General features: G+C 45.1%; 1 protein-coding gene across 3 annotated transcripts in view; it reads right to left on the reverse strand.

The window, feature by feature from the left end:
• Positions 1-20839, reverse strand: part of EVC2 (EvC ciliary complex subunit 2) — a 329045-nt gene that overhangs the window by 38104 nt on the left and 270102 nt on the right. For 2 of the 3 annotated variants that reach the window (XM_063923401.1, XM_063923385.1), the window contains exons 20-21: positions 13758-13954; positions 11286-11390 (exon numbers count right to left, since the gene is read on the reverse strand). In XM_063923401.1, coding sequence (XP_063779471.1) covers positions 11286-11390; positions 13758-13954 — 302 coding nt within the window. The remainder of the gene's footprint in view (positions 1-11285; positions 11391-13757; positions 13955-20839) is intronic. The other variant, XM_063923393.1, reaches the window with a different exon arrangement.

Raw genomic sequence — 20839 nt, forward strand, 5'->3', positions numbered from 1 at the left:
CAGGTGGAAATCTTCCGTAGGAGCATTCTTGGCTTCACACCAGGATACATACTTCCTTCAGATATGGTGATAATGTTTCGCCGTCACCTCCTTCCTAGCCTTTATCAGAGTAGGGATGACTTCCTCCGGAATACCTTTTCCAGCTAGGATTTGGTATTCAACCACCATGCCGTCAAACGTAACCGCGGTAAGTCTTGGAATACGCACGGCCCCTACTGCAACAGGTCCTCCCTGAGAGGAAGAGGCCATGGATCTTCTGTGAGCATCTCCTGAAGATCTGAATACTAGGCCCTTCGAGGCCAATCTGGAACAATGAGTATTGTCTGCACTCTTTTTCGTCTTATGATTCTCAATATTTTTGAGATGAGAGGAAGAGGGAACACATAGACCGACTGAAACACCCACGGTGTCACCAGGGCGTCTACCGCTACTGCCTGAGGGTCCCTTGACCTGGCACAATACCTTCGAAGCTTCTTGTTGAGGCATGACGCCATCATGTCTATTTGAGGAAGTCCCCAAAGACTTGTTATCTCTGCAAAAACTTCTTGATGAAGTCCCCACTCTCCTGGATGGAGATCGTGTCTGCTGAGGAAGTCTGCTTCCCAGTTGTCCACTCCCGGAATGAAGACTGCTGACAGAGCGCTTACGTGATTTTCCGCCCAGCGTAGAATCCTGGTGGCTTCCACCATTGCCACTCTGCTCCTTGTCCCGCCTTGACGGTTTACATGAGCCACGGCTGTGACGTTGTCTGACTGATTCAGAACCTGTAGGTCGCGAAGAAGAGTCTCCGCTTGTCGTAGGCCGTTGTATATGGCCCTTAATTCCAGTATGTTGATGTGTAGACAAGCCTCCTGGCTTGACCATAGTCCCTGAAAATTTCTTCCTTGTGTGACTGCTCCCCATCCTCGGAGGCTCGCGTCCGTGGTAACCAGAACCCAGTCTTGAATGCCGAACCTGCGACCCTCTAGAAGGTGAGCACTCTGCAGCCACCACAGGAGAGACACCCTGGCCCTGGGAGACATGCTTTTTTTCTGATGAATTTGAAGATGGGACCCGGACCACTTGTCCAGAAGGTCCCACTGAAATGTCCTCGCATGAAACCTGCCGAAGGGGATGGCCTCGTAGGTCACCACCATTTTTCCCAGTACTCGAGTGCATTGATGGACTGACACTCTTTTCAGTTTTAACAGGTCTCTGACCATGTTCTGGAGTTCCTGGGCTTTTTCCATCGGGAGAAAAACCCTCTTTTGTTCCGTGTCCAGAATCATGCCTAAGAAAGATAGCCGAGTCGTTGGAACCAACTGTGACTTTGGTAGATTTAGAATCCAGCCATGCTGCTGCAGCACTCTCAGGGAGAGCGACACGCTTTTCTGCAACTGTTCCTTTGATCTCACTTTTATCAGGAGATCGTCCAAGTACGGGATAATTGTGATTTCTTGCCTGCGCAGTAGCACCATCATTTCCGCCATTACCTTGGTGAAAATCCTCGGGGCCGTGGAAAGCCCAAACGGCAACGTCTGAAACTGGTAATGACAGTCCTGTACAGCGAATCTCAGGTATGCCTGATGAGGAGGATATATGGGGACATGAAGGTATGCATCCTTTATGTCTAGTGACACTATAAAATCCCCCCCCCCCCCCCCGCCTCCAGGCTGGAGATAACTGCCCTGAGCGATTCCATCTTGAACTTGAACTTTTTCAAGTACAGGTTTAGGGATTTTAAATTTAGAATGGGTCTGACCGAGCCATCCGGTTTCGGGACCACAAATAGGGTTGAATAGTAGGAAAACTAGGATACTGCTATCAGCGCCTACAAAGAGTGAATTATTATAAATAAAATAAAAGGAACTCTTGAGAGACTGCGCTGCCGTGCACAATTTGTGAACGTGAAAGTGGGAATGGAAAGTTGACAAACGGCTGCGCTGTGTCTCAAGAGAAAAATAAAAAGATGAGAGCCGTTATAAGCAAACTAATTTATTAACCATAAAGGAGGTTAAAAGACACCTGGTTATGAACAAACATACATAAAGCTATAAAAACACCTTAATGGTCTCTTGTAAACGAAGTCTTACTTTTCAGTATAAAGAACAGTCTTTGAAAAAAGATCCGTGGTCACTGAATGCTGGTGATGGGGGTAGTGGTTAGTATGTGATTATAACCGCCCCTAAGATTCCAATTGATCAATTTCACCGGGTTCAATCATGAATGCTTGTCGTTACCTCTCTGTGTGGGCTGGTGTTTAAACCGGGCGTCCCCGGTCTAAGTCCTGCAATGCCCACGGGCGCTCAGCAGCGGGAGGAAAGAAAGGACCAAGCCGCCAGTGTCGATGTCTGGTCGGGAGCGGTGTAAGACACTACCGCAGTCGATGGAAAGGAACCCGTCAGAAGGAAATCAGATGGATCAGTGCTTGTGGATACGGAGAGAGACCTCAACAGGTGTATTGCAGGTGGAGTCCTAACGCGTTTCGTCACGTTCCACGTGACTTTATCAAAGGCATATTCCTACCTCTGGTGTAACCGGTATATAAAGCGACTACACAGGTGTCTATAATCAGTATATAATTAGAAACAATATAATATAGTTAATAGTAAAAACGGCTCTACATCAGTAAAAAAACATAAAATTAACAGGATAAAAGTGGCTGACCATGGCAGAAATAATTAAACATGGGATAAGTACTATATAACATCAGATTAAATATATCATGTAAAAAACATAATCAATGAATACAAATGAAAATTATGTCTATAATCAGAATTATATAAATAAATAAAAAAAGGAGGATATACAAAAATTCATAAGCACAGGGATGATTTCATTATATTATTAGTACCCTAAAGATACCTATAATTTATATCAAACAAATATTGAAGGTTTAAGAAAGTATATAAGAAGTCATAAAATTACTCATGTCCATTGCGGGATTTGAGCACTGGAACCGTATCATTGTCAGTCCGTGGCTCTACCATGTACGCCACTGGACGGACTGAGTGAAGGGAGTGTAATAAATAATGATATATATATATAGCAGCATTAAGGGTATTAGGACAAGGTTATTAAATCAAAATACGTATAAAACTGTATAAATAAAAAAGACAATTCAAAGAGTATGTACCTATTACGAACTAGCAGATAATTGTTATTTAAGGTGTTATTAGAGAGATGTATCATACTAGAAACATAAACTATGTTGGTAAATGTAGTACATTGTTCGATACTGTGTTACTTTTACCCATCACACTATCATGCATCATATTTGTAGTCAGGGTAAGAACTTATTAAAGACACGGTGTATGCTCCGATTGCAGTATCACTATGGAGCTCTGTATTATACTACATCTATTTTGTCATCAAATGGGTCACCTGACTTTATTAAATAAAGGTGCCTTTAGTATCGAGGCACTAAATATGTAGTATTATATAGATATCCTGTTCAATGATTCTAGGATTATAATGACAGATATATAGTTTAGTAATATAATGTATTAGAGTCCGGTTATTTAGAAAATAACAAAAATCAGTAAAAAAGTATGTAAAATATGGATGGATATGAAACAAAGAAAAAATAAGGAAGATAGAAAAAATAAAAAATAATAAATAAATGAACATTATTCGCTGATCATCAGCCTTAATATTAATGCACACATAGTTCAAATGTAAGATGGACAAATACCCCTGTTAATTTAAACAAATTATCATGTCTCTAAATGTATTGCTAGTGTGAGAGAAACACAGTAGTACAAGGACAGAATGAGACTATCTAGATGTGAGATCATTATTTAACAAATTCAGTTGGTTTCTCGCTTATTATCCGTACAGGGTAAATGAATGACATAATGGGGTGTGAGGATCGGCAAAGGGATATCAATCAAATAACAGTTGACAATGTTAAGAGGTCAGCTAACACATGTTTAACAAAGATCAAATTCTATGGATTCATTTAGCCCTTCTGGTGTGAATGTTCTAAGTTTGTGAATCCAATAGTTCTCTCTCAAGCATAATTTTCTATGTCTATCCCCTCCGCGTACTGTCGGCATAACGGTTTTAATGCCGATAAGTTGAATTTCATCTGGATTTTTGTGATGTTTTTCAGAAAAGTGTCTGGAAACACTATGAAAAAGAAAACCTTTTTGTATGTTGCGTCTATGTTCTAAAAATCTAATTCTGAGTTTACGTGTGGTTCTACCCACGTAAATCAGGTTGCAACTGCAGACTAACAGGTAGATCACAAATGAACTATTGCAATTTATAAACGAACGGATCTCAAAATGTATAGAATTAGATGAACAGAAGCTCTTAGAGTTGTTCTGAATATAAGAGCAAGTAATACATTTGCTGGCCCCACACTTGAAACAGCCAGAGGTTTTTGAGAGCCATTGTGGGGTCCTATCAGACCTTAAGGTTACATCAGTGATCCTCCTATCTATAAAGAGACTGGGAGCAAGATGTTGCTGTAGAGTATTTGATTTCTTAAAAATCACAGATGGAGAATCAGTTAATTCAGTCCTGAGTATGTGATCTGTAAGTAAAATAGGGTAATTTCTACGGATGATGTTTCTGACCTTTGAAGCAGAACTATTGTACTGGGATAAGAAATAGGGTTGGTCTGGTTCATAATTATGACAGTGTGTTTTGTGCATTAAGAGTTCCTTTCCTAATATGTCGACCTTATCACGAGCTGATTTAATTAGAGTCCTAGGGTAGCCTCTGTTCTGAAAGGCAAGAGATAATTCATCAGCCTGTAATTGGTAGTCTGACATGTCACTGCAATTGCGTTTAATACGTCTGAATTGTCCGAAAGGAATATTATTTAACCAGGGTTTGTGATGAGAACTATTGTAATGAATGAAGTTTAAGGTATATACCTCTTTCTGAAATGTCTTGGTAGAAATTCTACCATCGATTATGTTTAATGAAATATCAAGAAAGTCAATGGAGAATTTGTGTGAAGTACTAGTGAAACATAAATTAAAACTGTTATTGTTCAACTGGGTAGTGATGTCAGATGTAAGGGAAATATCGCCATCAAAGATAAAAAACATGTCATCTATGTAACGGCAATAGTAGACGAGGTCCGCGCCAAAGTCGCGCCCCCACACATGGAGGTCCTCAAAGGCCCCCATGTACAGGTTGGCGAAACTCGGCGCGAACCTCGTCCCCATGGCCGTCCCAAGTATCTGTAAATAAATTTTTTTTATTAAAAATGAAATAATTATGTGATAATATAAATGAAATTGAGTCAAGTATAAATTGTTGTAATTCAGGTTCTATAGTTTTAGAGTTAGACAGAAAGTCCGCTATAGTAGATATCCCTTTTTGATGTGGGATGTTGGAATAAAGTGATTGTACATCACAGGTCATGAAAAAGAAGGAACTTTTCCAGTTAATATCTGAGATGGCGGTTAGAAAAGCTGTGGTGTCTTTTATGTGTGAACGTAAAGAAGATGCAAGTGGCTGCAAGAAAAAATCAACAAAATGTGAAAGATTAGAGGTGAGGGACCCAACACCAGAAATAATGGGACGACCAGGGGGTGCCGTGAGGGACTTGTGTATTTTTGGAAGATGGTAGTAGGTGGGAGTGACAGGATGAGAGGGAATTAGGTACCTGGATTCATCCTTTGTTATAATGTCTTTATCCAAAGCCTCATTGACTAAGACTGTCAATAATCTTTGGTATTCTTGAGAGGGATTGGTGAGTAGTTTAGCATAGGTGTTACTGTCATTCAGTTGTCTGAATGCTTCTGTCAGATAGTCATCAGTGTTTTGGATTACAATACCCCCCCCCCCCCTTGTCTGCTGGCTTAATGACAAGGGAGGGGTCATGTGCTAATTTCTGTAATGCCAACCTTTCTTGGACGGTAAGATTGTGTTTGTATTTGAATTTCTTTTTCCCTCTCTGACACAAGGTGTTGAATTAATCAAGTGTCTTCTTATAAAAGATATCAATGGGGGGACTCCTATGGTGTAGGGGAAAAAATTTAGATTTGTTCTTGAATTTAAAGGAACGTTCTTCCTTACCAGTAGAGTTATATAACAGAACAGTAGAGTCTGAGGTGTGATTTTCTGATAATAAAGACTCAAGTATGTTTAAACTGGATTGATCCTGTTTGTCTAAAATGATGGGAAAGCCATCCATTTTTTGTTGTGCTAGTTTCTTTGTGGCAAAGTACCTTTTCCTAGCTAAAGTTCGTATGTAGGTGTTTAATTCAACAAATAAATTAAAAAAGGCAGGTGGTTTGGATGGAGCAAATTTGAGACCCTTCACCAGAAGTTGTGTCTCAAATTGGTCAATTTGTTTGGAAGAAAGATTATAAATGTTTGTTTGACTCATGATCTTAGATCTCTCTTTTATTCTTTGTATCCTACGACCTCCTCTGCATCCTCTGAATTTTCTTCTCTCGCTCTTTTTGGGGAGTCTATTCTGAGGGATTCGTATCTGTTGGGCATGTGATATGGAGGTCTGGGTTTTTGGATCCTTTGTTCCTTTTCTAAAAAATGAATAGAATTGTGTGCACTGGTAGCTGATGTTGTGGTTGAACTTGAATAATGACTCTGTGTGGGAACCTTAGGTCTCACTGTTGGGTCTGTCGATAGATTTCTCTGGGGTGAAAAGTGTCTATTTTCATAATTGTTTCTATAGGTAGTATTATAATTACGATATGGTTGAAACTTGTGCTCTGAATTAACAATCTGATTGGGAGGATTAAGGTTTTTATAGACCCTCCGATTGGAAGTGCTCCTTCCTCTATAGTTGGAATCTGATCGCTTATTAAAGCTACGTACTCTGTTTTGATTGTAATCGTCTGTGTCCCTTTTGAATTTTTTGTTCTTACCCTCTATAACTTCTTTCTCATACTGTTCCAATTTATGATTTAGTTTAAGATCATTGTGTTTGAATTGCGGATGATCAGAAAAAGTACTCAGGCTTTTCCTGGTTTCTTCAATTTCACGAGATAATTTAATTGTTTTATCCTTACGGTAATTAACAAGGAGATCCATCAGTGAATACGAGCAATCATCCAACAAAGAATCCCATTTAGCTTTCAATGAGGGATCATCAACAAAAGACAAGGTCTTGAAGATTCTGAGACCTCTTGGTATTTTTCTATTTTTAATATATTTCTGTAAAGTGACCATGTCCCACCAATGGCGGGTTTCAGTTTTCATAAGATCTTCCAATTTATAAAATAGGGTATTAAATTCCCTTTCATGGTCATTTTGAGCTGGTAATAAAACATTGGTCTCAGAATCTTCAATGAAATTGGTCTCATAATGTAGTCGTCTCTTAGCACATTCAGATAAACAAGTTAGATCTGCCATGGTACAGCTTAATTCTAAACAATAAAATAAAGTAGATGTTGTTAAGGCAGCTAGCAGATTTAAACACAAAATACAAAACAAAGGAAAACTAGGATACTGCTATCAGCGCCTACAAAGAGTGAATTATTATAAATAAAATAAAAGGAACTCTTGAGAGACTGCGCTGCCGTGCACAATTTGTGAACGTGAAAGTGGGAATGGAAAGTTGACAAACGGCTGCGCTGTGTCTCAAGAGAAAAATAAAAAGATGAGAGCCGTTATAAGCAAACTAATTTATTAACCATAAAGGAGGTTAAAAGACACCTGGTTATGAACAAACATACATAAAGCTATAAAAACACCTTAATGGTCTCTTGTAAACGAAGTCTTACTTTTCAGTATAAAGAACAGTCTTTGAAAAAAGATCCGTGGTCACTGAATGCTGGTGATGGGGGTAGTGGTTAGTATATGATTATAACCGCCCCTAAGATTCCAATTGATCAATTTCACCGGGTTCAATCATGAATGCTTGTCGTTACCTCTCAGGGTTGAATAGTACCCTTTTCCCTGTTGTTTTAGGGGAACCTTGATAATCACTTGCTGTTGACACAGCTTTTGAATTGCAGCTAAAACTATATCCCTCTCTGGGGGAGAAGCTGCTAAAGCCGATTTGAAGAATTGGCGAGGAGGCACATCTTCGAATTCCAGCTTGTAGCCTTGGGATACAATTTCCATCGCCCAAGGATCCACGTCCGACTGAACCCAGACGTGGCTGAAGAGTCGAAGACGTGCCCCCACCGGCGCGGACTCCCTCAGTGGAGCCCCAGCATCATGCGGTGGATTTAGTAGAAGCCGGGGAGGACTTCTGTTCCTGGGAACTAGCCGTAGCAGGCATTCTTTTCCCTCTACCCTTACCTCTGGCGAGGAAGGAAGAGCCCCGACCTCTTCTGGACTTATGCGACCGAAAGGACTGCATCTGGTACTGTGGTGTTTTCTTTTGCTGTGGGGGAACATAAGGCAAAAAAGTAGATTTACCCGCGGTAGCTGTGGAAACCAGGTCCGCGAGACCTTCCCCAAATAAAACATCACCCTTGTAAGCCAAAACTTCCATATGCCTCTTTGAGTCGGCATCACCCGTCCATTGGCGGGTCCACAGTGCTCGCCTAGCAGAAATCGCCATGGCGTTGGTCCTTGAACCTAGCAGCCCAACGTCTCTCTGAGCATCTCTCATATATAAGACTGCGTCCTTAATGTGACCTAAGGTCAATAAAATGGTATCTCTATCTAGGGTATCAATGTCAGCTGACAAGGTATCTGTCCAAGCTGCTACCGCACTACAAACCCAAGCCGATGCTATTGCCGGTCTGAGCAAAGCACCCGTATGTATTTTGATTGATTTTAAGGTAGTTTCCGGTCTGCGATCGGCAGGATCCTTGAGGGCTGCCGTCTCTGGAGACGGTAGCGCCACCTTCTTGTACAAGCGCGTTAAAGCCTTGTCCACCGTGGGCGTGGATTCCCAACGTACCCTGTCCTGTGCAGGGAAAGGGTACGCCATAAGAATCCTCTTGGGAATCTGCAGCTTTTTGTCTGGAGTTTCCCAAGCTTTTTCAAATAACGCGTTCAGCTCATGAGCTGGGGGAAAGGTTACCTCAGGTTTCTTTTCCTTAAACATGCATACCCTCATGTCAGGGACAGAGGGGTCATCTGTGATATGCAAAACATCTTTTATTGCAATAATCATATAATGAATACTTTTGGCCACCCTTGGGTGTAACCTCGCATCATCGTAGTCGACACTGGAGTCAGAATCCGTGTCGGTATCAGTGTCTGCTACCTGGGACAAGGGACGTTTTTGAGACCCTGAAGGGCCCTGTGACACAGTCAAAGCCATTGATTGACTCCCTGTTTTATCCCTGGACTCAGCTTTGTCCAATCTCTTATGTAATAAAGCCACATTTGCATTTAAAACATTCCACATATCCAACCAATCAGGTGTCGGCGTTGCCGACGGAGACACCACAATCATCTGCTCTACCTCCTCCTTAGATAAGCCTTCCGCTTCAGACATGCCGACAGACACGTACCGACACCCCAACACACTCAGGGATATATCTATATGGAGACAGTCCCCCAATAAGGCCCTTTGGAGAGACAGAGAGAGAGTATGGCAGTACACACCCAGCGCCACTGTACACTGGAATAAAATCCCAGTTAGTACTCAGCGCTTTTATATATATATATCAATACACTCACTGCGCCAATAAATTGTGCCCCCCCCCCCTCTTTTTTGCCTTGTGTAACCTTGTTCAGCAGGGGAGAGTCCGGGGAGCCAGCTTCTCTGCAGTGTGCTGTGGAGAAAATGGCGCTGGTTAGTGCTGGAAGGATCAAGCCCCGCCCCCTCACCGGCGGGCTTCCGTTCCGCTCAAATTATTTATACTGGCGGGGGTTTTGTAATATACTGCCTCCGCAGTACCTATTATCCGTGCCAGTGTCCCTAGAGGTTTTTATTGCTGCCCAGGGCGCCCCCCCCCTGCGCCCTGCACCCTTACAGTGACCGCTGTGTGTGTCTGTGTGGGAGCAATGGCGCGCAGCGTTACCTCAGTGAAGATCTGAAGTCTTCTGCCGCCTTTGAAGTCTTCTTTTCTTCTTAACAGTCACCCGGCTTCTATCTTCCGGCTCTGTGAGGAGGACGGCGGCGCGGCTCCGGGACGAACGGCGAGGGTGAGACCCTCTGGAGCTGATGGTGTCCAGTAGCCTAAGAAGCAGAGCCTATCATTTAAGTAGGTCTGCTTCTCTTCCCTCAGTCCCACGATGCAGGGAGCCTGTTGCCAGCAGTGCTCCTTGAAAATAAAAAACCTAACAAAAGTCTTTTTTACAGAGAAACTCAGGAGAGCGCCCCTGCAGTGCACCCAGTCTCCTCTGGGCACAGGATCTAACTGAGGTCTGGAGGAGGGGCATAGAGGGAGGAGCCAGTGCACACCCATTCTATCCTAAAGTCTTTAGAGTGCCCATGTCTCCTGCGGAGCCCGTCTACTCCTTACGGAGTCCCCAGCATCCTCTAGGACGTAAGAGAAAAATACTTGGGTCTACCATATGTGTGTCGACCAATGTCATGTCGACCTTTTGAACCTGTCTTGCTTTTACATGTCGACTTTATGACCCTGTCGACATAATGCACGTCTATCATTAGTGGTAGACCTATTGATTGTAGATCTTTTTAGTGTAGATCTTTAATTACAACACTCATGGGAAACAGCATTGCTGAGCTACTGTTCCGATGCAGTCTGCTAGGTGTCTGACGCCATTCTATTGCACTATGGGGGTCATTCCGAGTTGATCGTAGCTGTTCTAAATTTAGGAGTTTTCTGGCCGCAGCGGCTCCGTGTGTCGTCACGCAGCCGCTGCGGCCCACCCCCATGCGGTCAGACCACGCCTGCGTTGGCCGGACCACGCCCCCAAAACGGCGGCCAAACGCCGCCGTGCCGCCCCCTCCCACCCAGCGACCGCTTCTGCCTGTCAATCAGGCAGAGGCGATCATTAGGGAACGATGGCCTTCGTCCGTCCTGCATGCGCCGGTGCACTGCGGCACCGATGCATGCGCAGTTCCGACCCGATCGCTGCGCTGCGAACTGCAGCGAGCAATCGGGTCGGAATGACCCCCTATGTACATTACTCTATTCACTGATAAGAATGGAACACAACATATTTGTATAACATTTAAATGTGGATATTGCATGACTATTATGTAACTTTAAGATAAACCAGGGATATGTGGACATAGTGTGTGCAGGTTAATGTTACTGTACACAATTAGTTAGTAAATTGTGCTGCATTTTGTGTATGTTCAGCATTTACATGTGATGTTACCCCCTCTATATGAGGCTGGCGTCTGCGGAGACCCACTTAGTCCCAAGCTAGATATCTTCAGTGACAGTAGCAGCATGCTAATAAACCAGACAGTACCACCCCGCTATCTCAGTGCTCACCTTCTCTTCTTCCTGGCAGAAAATGTACCCTTCTCATCCTCTGTATTTACCAAACCTTCCCTGATTTGCTTCTCAAGGACCACCCACAGCTCCTGTTGTTTCCTGCTGTGGAAAACAGAAAGACATTGTTAATGCTGATGCTGCACCACCCTGATGAGCACAGTTACTCACACTCGCCGAGCACCCAAGCACCTTATGTGGTCCACTCTGAGCAGAGTGAAGTGCACACTGGGTGCCTGATTTTGAGTCACGCGCAGGCCGGAATGTGACCGCATTCGGAATGCCGGTGAGTATTAAATGGAATGATAATGTGATTATCCACTCAGAGCTCTGCAATTCCTCCACTCCAAGTAATCCTGTCTACTAACACTGCCTTCATCATTAGTATCGATACATCTGCCTTATTCTGTGTGCAAGAGATTCATCTGAAATGGGTATGCCCCTTCTGTGTGCAATAGGGTGTACGTCCCGCCCTTGAGACTCACACTAGTTGCCGCCCAGCTGACACCCTGAAATGCCCATTACACGTAAAGATGTGTCCTCTTACATATTTGCTCACTGTGCTACAAATCGTGTTACACATAACGCGTAGGGTGGCCAATCCCGGGCCATTATTTCAATCCCAGAAATTATGACTAAAAAATGATCAATACGATTGGTTCCTTTGCATTGTCCGCCGCTGCTGCCCCGCCCTGCCCAGACCCATAGAATTTACCCTCCTCTGACCAGGTGGGACGGTGAGTCCACCTGCTGCAGAGTTGCGGGTCGGTGCAGGCGCTGAGGGCCGAGTGGTAGGCGGCTGGCTGTGCAGTGTGACCTCTGACTTCATGTCACGCTGTGCAGTGCACACAGCCGGGGGCAGGGGGAACCGGGCAGCATCTGAGCCTTCTGAGGATGCTCAACGCTGCCCGGCATTAAAAAAACAAAGGGGCTTCCTAATCCCGAAATCCCCAGAATTGGAAGACCCAATCCCGAGATTGAATCCCGGCCAATTTTTGGCCCAAATCCCGGGATCTCATCGATCCCGATCCCAGGATTGGTCACCCTAATAACGCATGAGTGCCGTGTGACTTGGTAGCACAGAGCGTCTTTTTTTTGCATTTTTCTCTGTGAACATGTATTTTAGATACACAACCGGAGAATCAAATGGTAGGTGGGCGCTAGTAATCGGCTATAAGACACCAAAAATACCAATACTGTTCTATGACCGCAGCTTCCCAAATTGAGGTGCTGATCCTCAACCAAAAAAATCATAATAATAATGAAAAACCACTCAGAGAAGCGCTGTCGTTAAACAGTATTAATAAAATTTATTATTAAAAATATTTAATATGTGTATATGTCACAATACAATACATAAACCAAGTATCCTGTGATAGCAAATGGCAACAAAATGTAAAATACATTGTAAAAACTCCCTTAGAAATGTAACCTCTTATATTCCGGATAAAGGTACAGCATTTGTGCTTATCAGATGCTCCTTATAATAAGCTCCATGCATGGGCTAATTGATCTCAAGGGCTTATTTGAATATTCCTTTAAATTTAAGAGTCTATCCACAATGAAAATGGTACACTTGAGTTGTCTAACGCTTGATGAAAAGCTTAAATGCTCACACTCTTATCCACCAATGAAGAAAGGCTCTTTATGGGCAGCTTATATGGACTTGATACCATGTATAACACAGTGACTTTTAAGCTGGAACCGCTATTTGAACAGTCTCGTGCAAAGCTTACCCTGGCCTTAGAAGTGGAGGAATTGAATGACGATGTGAGGAAACCCCACAAAATATACCACCACCCCCCTCTACTGGTCCTCTTATTCCAGCTAAGCCATGGGCTCATATTTCTATGGTCTGTTTGTTCATAATCTTCCACCCTTCAACAAATATATCAGATCATTGAAATTATTTGTATGCTCACTTCTGTCATTTAACTGTGTTACTGTTTAGCAAAAGGGGTGGTTAAACCTGCCTCCAGCTAATAAAGTGTACTGATAGAAATCATTCAGCACTATCTCCAGAGCCACAGGTTGTCTGAAACTCATTGTGTGTACATCTGCTGAAACATATGCCGAAGGTCAGTGATCATTCATCACACAGCACTCATCATCATTCCCGTCATCAGATGACAAGAAATGAAGACCTTAGTTGGTAGAAGAGCAAAATGCTGGCAATGATAAATCCACAAAGACAGGATGAAAGTTACACTGTGACTTATAGTCTACCTATTTATTTTGCCACGAAAATCCTAAAAGGTAAGTAATACACAGAGCAGTCCCATATGTAACCTCATCAGTTATAGGGGTAATTTAAACTTAAAATCCAGAGGAAAGAACAGGCGAGCAATTATCGTTTCTCGTTAGGAATTTTAAGTAGTGTTGACATTTTGTTATCAGGCCAAAGGATGGATATACCCCCTGAAACAATACAGTGAAATTGGATTTTCCTTGCAGGAGCTGACATGTGCTTACCTCTTCTTCCAGCTGTCAGCTCCATCCTCATTGCTGTCACTCTCTGTGACGCTGTCTGAATATTTATGACCCACTGAATATAGAAGAGACGATATTTCACTCTCCGGGCTTGCAGGAAGCAGCAGGCTGAGGATTCGGTGCAGCATCCCCTCTGGTACCAGGGATCGCTTTGTCAGATAAGCTGCCAATCGGATATCCTGGGGAAAATGAATGGCATGGAGTCAAGCAGTCACTGACTGGCAGAATTAACCATCACTATGGCAGCGAGTCAGCACCGAATGCCAAACAAATACTAACGACATGATTGCAAATTTGTTCATTGATCACTTTATTTCATCAATTTAGATTGTATGTACCATACATTTTCAATGTCCTATGCCTTACTATACAGGGCACTGATCTGTTACCAACACTGCAAATATGATAATATTTTTGTCTCAGTTTAGTTGATTTGTAGCCAAACTTCTGAATTATTGTATTCTTAAAAGAACCTCGCACTATGCCAATGAGCTGAAAGAGGATATTTAATTTACCTGATTCCAGATGCAACGGAGTGATTTCTGACCACTGCACATGCATTACAGCCGCATTTCACATGGCGGACACAGTGAGGATTTAATCACAAAGCTAGTGACAGGTAGTGACCTTTTTGGGGAAGGTAACGGGAAGTGGCTACAGAACGATAACATGTTGCCATCGTGTTCTGCTTGTGTTCTAGACAGCCACTGCGAATCTGTCCGCAGTTGGACTGGCCCCGTCTTAGTTGGGATGGACATTCTGAAACACTATAGATCCCGATGTTGCGTCTTTTGTACGTACGGTAAGTGGCAGATCTGAGACACTGGCGGTGGACGTTTCTGCACACAACACAGCGGCTGAGTCATTAGATTGTTTTCGTACGTCCGCTACATCCGCAAATGAAGTTGCGAAAGCAACTGGATGAACCTCAAATCAGGTCCAATGTTTTTGAGGTGTAAGAAGGGGCGGTGGTACTGATCAACTTTTAGGTGAGGGGTAGGAATTTTATTTGGACTATGGGGATTGATGCGAAAGATGTGCAGCATTGGGGAAGTAAAGTCAGTCTTGCCGTGATATTTCAGAAAGACTGAAGTGTTCAGAAAGACAGGAATGTCAGAGCAGATGCTGGACAGGAGATCAATGAACTTCTTGGTTGCATCGTGGAGAGGAAAAAATAAGATTTTAAACCTACCGGTAAATCTTTTTCTCCTAGTCCGTAGAGGATGCTGGGGACTCCGTAAGGACCATGGGGGTATAGACGGGCTCCGCAGGAGACATGGGCACTATAAAGAACTTTAAGTATGGGAGTGCACTGGCTCCTCCCTCTATGCCCCTCCTCCAGACCTCAGTTAGAGAAACTGTGCCCAGAGGAGATGGACAATATGAGGAAAGGATTTTGTTAATCTAAGGGCAAGATTCATACCAGCCCACACCAACCACACCGTATAACCTGTAATATACGCAACCAGTTAACAGTATGAACAAAAAACAGTATCAGTCAAAGACCGATCCCAACTGTAACATAACCCTTCCAGATTTAGTCCGAACTGGGACAGGCGGCCAGCATTCTCTACGGACTAGGAGAAAAAGATTTACTGGTAGGCTTAAAATCTTATTTTTTCTTACGTCCTAGAAGATGCTGGGGACTCCGTAAGGACCATGGGGTTTATACCAAAGCTCCAAACCGGGCGGGAGAGTGCGGATGACTCTGCAGCACCGATTGAGCAAACGCGAGGTCCTCATCAGCCAGGGTATCAAACTTGTAGAATTTAGCAAAACTGTTTAAACCCGACCAAGTAGCTGCTCAGCAAAGCTGTAATGCCGAGACGCCTCGGGCAGCCGCCCAAGAAGAGCCCACCTTCCTAGTGGAATGGGCCTTTACCGAATTTGGGAACGGCAATCCAGCCGTAGAATGAGCCTGCTGAATCATGGTACAGATCCAGCGAGCAATAGTCTGCTTAGAAGCAGGAGCGCCAACCTTGTTGGCTGCATACAGGACAAACAGCGCCTCTGTTTTCCTAACCCTAGCCGTCCTGGCTACATACATTTTTAAGGCCCTGACTACATCCTGGGACTTGGAGTCCTCCAAGTCACCCGTAGCCACAGGCACCACAATAGGTTGGTTCATATGAAATGAAGAAACCACCTTAGGCAAAAATTGAGGACGAGTCCTCAACTCTGCTCTATCCACATGGAAAATCAAATAGGGACTCTTGTGAGACAAGGCCGCCAATTCGGACACCCGCCTTGCAGATGCCAAGGCCAATAGCATGACCACCTTCCAAGTGAGAAATTTTAATTCCACCGTTTGAAGAGGTTCAAACCAGTGAGATTTTAGGAACCTTAACACCACGTTAAGGTCCCAAGGTGCCACAGGGGGCACAAAAGGAGGCTGGATGCGCAGCACTCCCTTCACAAAAGTCTTGACTTCTGAAAGAATATAGATAGGGCCGAAATCGGTACCTTAATGGAGCCTAACTTCAGCCCCATATCCACTCCTGTCTGTAAAAAGTGGAGAAAACGGCCCAGGTGGAAATCTTCTGTAGGAGCATTCTTGGCTTCACACCAAGATACATACTTCCTCCAGATACGGTGATAATGTTTCGCCGTCACCTCCTTCCTAGCCTTTATCAGAGTAGGGATGACTTCCTCCGGAATACCTTTCCCAGCTAGAATTCGGTGTTCAACCGCCATGCCGTCAAACGTAGCCGCGGTAAGTCTTGGAATACGCAGGGCCCCTGCTGCAACAGGTCCTCCCTGAGAGGAAGAGGCCACGGATCTTCTGTGATCATTTCCTGAAGATCTGAATACCAGGCCCTTCAAGGCCAATCTGGAACAACGAGTATTGTCTGTACTCTTTTTCGTCTTATGATTCTCAATATTTTTGAGATGAGAGGAAGAGGAGGGAACACATAGACCGACTGAAACACCCATGGTGTCACTAGGGCGTCTACCGCTACCGCCTGAGGGTCCCTTGACCTGGCACAATACCTCCAAAGCTTTTTTGTTAAGGCGTGACGCCATCATGTCTATTTGAGGAAGTCCCCAATGACTTGTTATCTCTGCAAAGACTTCTTGATGAAGTCCCCACTCTCCTGGATGGAGATCGTGTCTGCTGAGGAAGTCTGCTTCCCAGTTGTCCACTCCCGGTATGAAGACCGCTGACAGAACGCTTACGTGATTTTCCGCCCAGCGAAGAATCCTGGTGGCTTCCGCCATTGCCACTCTGCTCCTTGTCCCGCCTTGGCGGTTTACATGAGCCACGGCTGTGACGTTGTCTGATTGAATCAGCACCGGTAGGTCGTGAAGAAGATTCTCTGCTTGTCATAGGCCGTTGTATATGGCCCTCAATTCCAGCACTTTGATGTGTAGACAAGCCTCCTGGCTTGACCATAGTCCCTGAAAATTTCTTCCTTGTATGACTGCTCCCCATCCTCGGAGGCTCGCTTCCGTGGTTAACAGAACCCAGTCCTGAATGCCAACCTGCGACCCTTTAGAAGGTGAGCACTCTGCAGCCACCACAGGAGAGACACCCTGGCCCTGGGGGACAGGCTTATCTTCCGATGTATTTGTAGATGGGACCCTGACCACTTGCCCAGAAGGTCCCACTGAAATGTCCTTGCATGGAACCTGCCGAAGGGGATGGCCTCGTAGGCTGCCACCATTTTCCCCAGAACTCGAGTGCATTGATGAACAGACACTCTTTTTGGTTTTAGCAGGTCTCTAACCATGTTCTGGAGGTCCTGTGCTTTTTCCTTTGGGAGAAAAACCCTTTTCTGTTCCGTGTCCAGAATCATGCCTAGGAATGATAGTAGAGTCGTTGGAACCAATTGTGACTTTGGCAGATTGAGAATCCAACCGTGCTGTTGTAGCACTCTCAGGGAGAGCGACACGCTCTTCAGCAATTGATCTCTCGATCTCGCTTTTATCAGGAGATCGTCCAAGTACGGGATAATTGTGACTCCCTGACTGCGCAGGAGCACCATCATCTCCGCCATCACCTTGGTGAAAATCCTCGGTGCCGTGGAAAGCCCAAACGGCAACGTCTGAAACTGGTAATGACAGTCCTGTACAGCGAATCTCAGGTACTCCTGATGAGGAGGATATATGGGGACATGAAGGTAGGCATCCTTCACGTCCAGTGATACCATAAAATCCCCCCCTTTCAGACTGGATATCACAGCCCGGAGCGATTCCATCTTGAATTTTAACTTTTTCAAGTACAGGTTTAGGGATTTTAGATTAAAAATGGGTCTGACCGAACCATCCGGCTTCGGGACCACGAACAGGGTTGAATAGTACCCTTTCCCCTGTTGGACCAGGGGAACCTTGACAATCACTTGCTGTTGACACAGCTTTTGAATTGCAGCCAATACTACTTCCCTTTCTGGGGGAGAAGCTGGCAAGGACGACTTGAAAAATCGGCGAGGGGGCACCTCTTCGAATTCCAATTTCCATCGCCCAAGGATCCACGTCTGAAAGAACCCAGACCTGGCTGAAGAGTCGAAGACGTGCCCCCACCGGCGCGGACTCCCTCAGTGGAGCCCCATTAGCAGAATCCGGGGTGGACTTCTGCTCCTGGGAACTAGCCGAAGCAGGCGTTCTCTTTCCTCTACCCTTACCTCTGGCGAGGAAGGAGGAGCCCCGACCTCTTCTGGACTTATGTGACCGAAAGGACTGCATCTGATATTGTGGAGTTTTCTTTTGCTGTGGGGGAACAAAAGGCAAAAAAGTAGATTTACCCGCGGTAGCTGTGGAAACCAGGTCCGCGAGACCATCCCCAAATAAAACTTCACCCTTGTAAGGTAAAACCTCCATATGCTTCTTTGAGTCGGCATCACCCGTCCATTGGCGGGTCCACAGGGCTCGTCTAGCAGAAATCGCCATGGCGTTTGCTCTCGAACCTAGCAGCCCAACGTCTCTCTGAGCGTCTCTCATATATAAGACTGCGTCTTTAATGTGACCTAAGATCAATAAAATGGTATCCCTGTCTAGGGTATCAATGTCAGTTGACAAGGTATCTGTCCAAGCCGCAACTGCGCTACATACCCATGCCGATGCAATTGCCGGTCTGAGTAAAGCACCCGTATGCGTATAGATAGATTTTAAAGTAGTTTCCTGTCTGCGATCAGCAGGATCCTTGAGGGCTGCCGTGTCTGGAGACGGCAGCGCCACCTTCTTGGACAGACGCGTTAAAGCCTTGTCCACCCTGGGCGAAGATTCCCACCGTACCCTGTCCTGTGCAGGGAAAGGGTACGCCATAAGAATCCTCTTGGGAATCTGCAGCTTTTTGTCTGGAGTTTCCCAAGCTTTTTCAAATAATTCGTTCAGCTCGTGAGATGGTGGAAAGGTAACCTCAGGTCTCTTTTCCTTATACATGCGCACCCTCGTGTCAGGAACAGAGGGGACATCAGTGATCTGCAAAACATCTTTTATTGCAATAATCATATAATGAATACTTTTGGCCACCCTTGGGTGTAACCTCGCCTCATCGTAGTCGACACTGGAGTCAGAATCCGTGTCGGTATCAGTGTCTGCTATTTGGGATAGGGGACGTTTTTGAGACCCAGAAGGGCCCGGTGACCCAGTCGAAGCCGTGGATTGATTCCCTGCTTTTTCCCTGGACTCTGCTTTGTCCAATCTCTTATGTAATAAGGACACATTTGCATTTAAAACATTCCACGTGTGCATCCAATCATGAGTCGGCGTTGCCGACGGAGACACCACAATCATCTGCTCCACCTCCTCCTTAGATGAGCCTTCCGCTTCACACATGCCGACACACGCGTACCGACACCCCCACACACACAGGGATATATCTATAAGGGGTTAGTTCCCCAACAAGGCACTTTGGAGAGACAGAGAGAGAGTATGCCAGCACACACCCAGCGCCAACTGACACTGGAAACAAATTCCCAGATATAGCGCTTTTATATATAAAAACCGTGTAATACACTCACTGCGCCTTACAAGTGCCCCCCCTCTTTTTCTGCCCTCTGACACCGTGTTCAGCAGGGGAGAGTCCGGGGAGCCAGCTTCTCTGCAGTGCTCTGTGGAGAAAATGGCGATGGTTAGTGCTGAGGGACCAAGCTCCGCCCCCTCCAGCGGCGGGCTTCGGTCCCGCTCTATTTTATAAAAACTGGCGGGGGATTTATATACGAACTGACTCCGCAGCCTATATCAATATAAATGCCAGACTAGAGGTTTATATTGCTGCCCAGGACGCCCCCCTGCGCCCTGCACCCAACAGTGCCTGCCAGTGTGTGTAGTGTGTGGGAGCAATGGCGCGCAGCGATACCGCTGCACGCTTACCTCAGGGAAGATCTGAAGTCTTCTGTCGCCTTGAAGTCTTCTTTTCTTCTTATACTCACCCGGCTTCTATCTTCCGGCTCTGCGAGGAGGACGGCGGCGCGGCTCTGGGACGAACAGCGGGGGGAGACCTGCGTTCTGACTCCCTCTGGAGCTAATGGTGTTCAGTAGCCTAAGAAGCAGAGCCTATCACTTAAGTAGGTCTGCTTCTCTCTCCTCAGTTTCACGACGCAGGGAGCCTGTTGCCAGCAGTGCTCCCTGAAAATAAAAAACCTAACAAAATTCTTTTTCAGAGAAACTCAGGAGAGGTCCCCTGTAGTGCACCCAATCTCCTCTGGGCACAGGATCCAACTGAGGTCTGGAGGAGGGGCATAGAGGGAGGAGCCAGTGCACACCCATACTTAAAGTTCTTTATAGTGTCCATGTCTCCTGCGGAGCCCGTCTATACCCCCATGGTCCTTACGGAGTCCCCAGCATCCTCTAGGACGTAAGAGAAAGGTATATTCTAGCCATGTTTTGATGTTGACAAGACTGTTTACACCAAATCCGCAAAGCTCAGGACAGTGTGCTGCTGATGGTGGTGTGGGAGATTGAAAAGCACGAAGAGAGTAGATAGGTCAGGTAGGAGATGTAAGTTTGGACTGCATTAGAGTAGCGGTGGTAACAGAAGAAGAGTGAGTGAATTCATTCATCCAGTGAAGTGCACAATAAGAAAAGCAGAAAGTTAAAAGAACCTTGGTTTCCAACTAATACTG

Source organism: Pseudophryne corroboree, chromosome 1, assembly GCF_028390025.1.
Source record: "Pseudophryne corroboree isolate aPseCor3 chromosome 1, aPseCor3.hap2, whole genome shotgun sequence".
NCBI lineage: Eukaryota > Metazoa > Chordata > Amphibia > Anura > Myobatrachidae > Pseudophryne > Pseudophryne corroboree.